Below are 4,504 nucleotides of genomic sequence, written 5' to 3'. Positions count from 1 at the left end.
TAAATGTACGGATAGATGAGCTGAATCGTACGGTAAATGATTCTTTAGTGGGGTTTTGCTTTATAAAAGATATAGATGGATGGGTTGACGATGGGCATGAAAATTACCATAATATGGAACTCCACCTTTCTGGTAACTCGAATCGTAGTGGATTTTGCGTCGGCAAAGCCTATGAAGCGCGGTTGATACTCCCCAAGACGGCTCCCATGAATGTGTTGTACGGGAAATCGAAGAGCCACATCTATAGCCGGAAGAGCGACATAACTCCCTAGCGTTCTATCTTGATACAAATCCACCATCCTGATAGCCCCACGAGATCCCGAGTTCGAGTGCTAGCGCCCGCTGCTTCTTACCCCCCAAGTCGTATTTTTGGTAGCCCCCACGTGTGGCACTTTCGCGCCAAAGTGCGATTTTCGTAACGGTTTCATTTTATTTAGGAAACTATAGTTTAAAAAAAAATTTAAGGACCTTCCAAAAATACACCGGTAATAAAATGGTATACATACATAGATGGAAAGAAATGCATATTATCATTTATCCACACATGAAAATTGAACTAATTTGTAGAGATAAGGACATGGGCTATCCAGTCTAGGAAAATATATGAGGCGTGACGAAAATGTGCTCGTGCTGGTGCTGTGTGTGTGAGCCAGTAGCACCGTTGAGACGTCGAGGAGACGGGAAGGAAACGAGACACGTTTCCACGACGGCGAGTCCCCACCAACCCTCTCCGTCGCCGCCCGCCGTGGCCGTGCGCATATAAAAACGGCGCCTTTTTCCTCCCTCGACAGCTCGGAACAGCGGAGCTCAGCCGCACCGCCTACCCCACCACGCTCGCCACCAGCCACCCACCCTCCACCGCCAGCCGGAAGAAACAAATCGGCTGCCGGAGGCGAGCTCGCTCGCTACCCCCGGCCGGCCATGGAAGCCGCGGCGGCCATCCGCAACACGGCGTCCTTCGCCTCGCCGGCGCCGCGGATCCGCGCGGCGAGATCCGCCTCCGTGGCCGCGCGCGCCACCCCCTCCGGCAGCTCTAGCCGCGGGGACTGGCAGACCACCTGCGCCATCCTCTCCAGCACCACCGACAACCAGGCGCCGGCGCCCAAGGTGAACGGCCAGACCACCAAGCTGGCGCCGCCGGACGCCACCACCCCCGCCTCCCTGGATCTGGCCCCGCCCACCACCACCAACCTCAAGCGGCCCCTCAGCATCAGCGACCTGTCCCCGGCGCCGCTCCACGGCGCGCAGCTCCGCGTCGCCTACCAGGGCGTCCCGGGCGCCTACAGCGAGGCCGCCGCCGGCAAGGCCTACCCGAACTGCGACGCCATCCCGTGCGACCAGTTCGAGGTGGCCTTCCAGGCCGTGGAGCTCTGGATCGCCGACCGGGCCGTGCTCCCCGTCGAGAACTCCCTGGGCGGCAGCATCCACCGCAACTACGACCTCCTCCTCCGCCACCGGCTCCACATCGTCGGCGAGGTGCAGCTGCCCGTCCACCACTGCCTGCTCGCCCTCCCGGGCGTCCGCCGCGAGCTCCTCGCGCGCGTCATCTCGCACCCGCAGGCCCTCGCGCAGTGCGAGCACACGCTCACCCGCATGGGCCTCAACGTGGCGCGCGAGGCGCACGACGACACGGCCGGCGCCGCGCAGCACGTGGCCGCGCAGGGCCTCCGCGACACGGCCGCCATCGCCTCCGCCCGCGCCGCCGAGCTCTACGGCCTCGCCGTGCTCGCCGACGGCATCCAGGACGACGCCAGCAACGTGACCCGGTTCGTGGCGCTCGCGCGGGAGCCCATCGTCCCGCGCACGGACAGGCCGTTCAAGACCAGCATCGTGCTGGCGCACGACCGGGAGGGCACCTCGCTGCTCTTCAAGGTGCTGTCGGCGTTCGCCTTCCGGGACATCAGCCTCACCAAGATCGAGAGCCGGCCGCACCGCCACCGCCCCATCCGGCTCGTCGACGACGCCAACGTCGGCACCGCCAAGCACTTCGAGTACATGTTCTACATCGACTTCCAGGCGTCCATGGCGGACGTGAGGGCGCAGAACGCGCTCGCCGAGATCCAGGAGTTCACCTCATTCCTCAGGGTGCTCGGGAGCTACCCCATGGACATGACGCCCTGGGACAGCACGGCGCCGGCGTCGGCGTCCTCCAGCTCCTCCTCATCGGATCAATGAAGTATTCATTCATTCAGTTCGGTCGATCGATGTGCAAAGATTTGCTTTGCTAATTTATCTTCTTCTCTCGACGATTTTTCTTTGAGAAAAAAGACAAGTGAGCATACCGATGTACGCGATCAGGTTGGAATACAAGTGTTGGCATTTTGATGGTGGTATCTTACAGTTTTTTGTTCAGTTCCATGATCCTTTTGCCCCAAATCACACACAGACTTGGTAGTAGTATATGTTGCATGATTGGAACACAGATCGGCATTCATGGCTGGCACGGGCACAAGCGGTAGCTAGGTGACGTGTCCATCCAAGCGTCTTCCTTCCTTCCTTCCTTCCTGCTGCAATTCTGGTAGCTGGGGCAGTCGTTGCTGACTTGCCGTGAATGTATGTAGACGGGTCAATCTGGGAAAACAAGAGATATGACTAGATTCGTATGCTCTAACGACAATTTCCTATCTCTGAAAAACATGCCACAGATACGGAAGGTACAAACTTGCATTCAGCCACCTGAATGAATCTCTGAAGATTGTCTCTGTCTGTTCTCTGCTGGGCGTGAAATGCTTATCATGTGTGAGCGTTTGGATTGTTCTTCCATTTCAGTTCTCTTTTTGGGGTGAATGAAAGCTTGCCTCAAACCAGCAGAAATGCAGGGATAGCTGTCTGCTCGGTATCTGGATTGCAATTGAGATCAGCGGAGAGGATTCGAGATTGACTGACAAGTGACAGCACAAGAGGTAGTTGGGTGGGCGTCGTGTCTATGTGTCTTTCTTAAGTTTTTGATAGGCGCGGCCGTCTTTCCTGTCAATGGGGAAGTCGGCAGAAATTACCAGGAAAATGCTCTAACTGACAGTCTACCACCGGCATCGAAGACTGAAGCAAAGTCAGGATGAAATGAAACGAGAGACGTGGCACACCAAAACACAAAGGCACAATCAAACTTGTAGTCACGTTTGTCTTGTCCAAGTCTTCCACCCAGAATGTTTACAGATGTTTCAGCACGGAGTTGTTGTATGAAAGTGCATATGGTGGACAGTTAAATTGAAGCCATGTTGGTTCTTCTTTGGGCGCTCCAGGCGCTCCACCCGCCCCAACTCCTAGGCTTCTTCCTCGAACCCTGCCTCCCCTGCATCCCTCCGTTTTTGAGTGATGGATGGATGGCATGCAACACTCTTCCTTTTTTTGGATGCCCTACAATTAGTTTTATGATATTTTTTGAAAAGATTCAGATAATTGTGACAGGTTTTTGGGCTCGATGGTGGTGACATCTCCTTTCACAGTGAAATATGTTCTGTTCCATTATGTAGATATGATATGTATCCTTGTGATTTAGAACTTCAGATACCGCGTAATGCTGATAGTTATATTTTTCTTCTTGAGTTGCTTTGAGATGAGATGTAATGTTCCCATGTGCTTGCTTCTTACAACATACTAGCTCTAGATTATTGGCAAAATTCCCTCTCATTTTTTAATTGGCTCATAGTAGAATGTGGTCATATTGCTTCATTATTCTGTGGAATGTTTTCTGGGAAGGATAGCATACTTGGCTCATAGTAGAATGTGGTCATAGTAGAATGTTTTCTGGATCTGCACCGGTGGTGCTTGAACTGTCGAGCCAAGGTCAGGGTGGAGGTCCAGTGGTGGTGCAATCAGTTTTTCTAGAAATGTCCAATTTAATTTGGCACGAGTGCTGAATCTGGTGAGATAAAAGATAGTAGATCTGGCGATTTCTGTACTATTCAGAAATTGGAGTACTGCTAGGCTGTAGTTACTGATTTGCTTTAGATAAAACATGATATAGCTTAGCATTATCAGAGACATACTTGATTTGTGTGTGCACAGATGTGCTTGCTTGGACACTACTGTTTGAGTTGATAAAATATGAAATTGGAGTAGTTCTATCCTTATGCTAAACCAAAGATGACCATATGAGGTTCTCTAATGACACAGCTCTCTTTTTTCCCTGTTATTGTTGTCATACTTCACTTAGTAACGCATGCTACTTACTCCATTGCCATGTCGTTTTCTCTTGATCTGTGATGAACGTTGGTTTAGTAGAATTCTGTCATTGATGAATCATAAATACTCAAGTCTGGAGTATTAAAAAAGTGTTTGTTCTTTGCTGGAAGTTTGATGCTTGCTTGTTCATGCTTGTGTGTTGATCCGAACATCAACTAAAAGTGTTTGTTCATGCTTGTGCCTCAGACTGAACACTCTTCGGGATTTAGTGGATCAGACTGAACACTCTTTGGCAATTTTTGTGCAGCTTGGAGTGGTGGTCGTGTCATTTGAAATCCTTGTGCTCCTCTCTGGACTCCTGCCGAATCCTCAGCTTGAG

General features: G+C 52.2%; 1 protein-coding gene across 1 annotated transcript; it reads left to right on the top strand.

Annotated features, from left to right (window-relative positions):
* The first annotated feature begins 653 nt into the window (after positions 1 to 653).
* LOC127303047 (arogenate dehydratase 3-like) lies at positions 654 to 2,194 on the top strand. Its single transcript, XM_051333806.2, has one exon. The coding sequence runs from the start codon at positions 922 to 924 to the stop codon at positions 2,173 to 2,175; it is 1,254 nt and encodes a 417-aa protein (XP_051189766.1). The 5' UTR covers positions 654 to 921; the 3' UTR covers positions 2,176 to 2,194.
* The last annotated feature ends 2,310 nt before the right edge of the window (positions 2,195 to 4,504 follow it).

Source organism: Lolium perenne, chromosome 5, assembly GCF_019359855.2.
Source record: "Lolium perenne isolate Kyuss_39 chromosome 5, Kyuss_2.0, whole genome shotgun sequence".
In the NCBI taxonomy this organism is placed as follows: Eukaryota; Viridiplantae; Streptophyta; class Magnoliopsida; order Poales; family Poaceae; genus Lolium; species Lolium perenne.
The sequence above is the reverse complement of the archived record's forward strand: the minus strand, read 5'-3'. Positions and strand labels throughout refer to the sequence as shown.

Excerpts from the sequence above, each read along its gene's own strand:
- LOC127303047 (XM_051333806.2), top strand. The coding sequence starts at position 922 with ATGGAAGCCGCGGCGGCCATCCGCAACACGGCGTCCTTCGCCTCGCCG.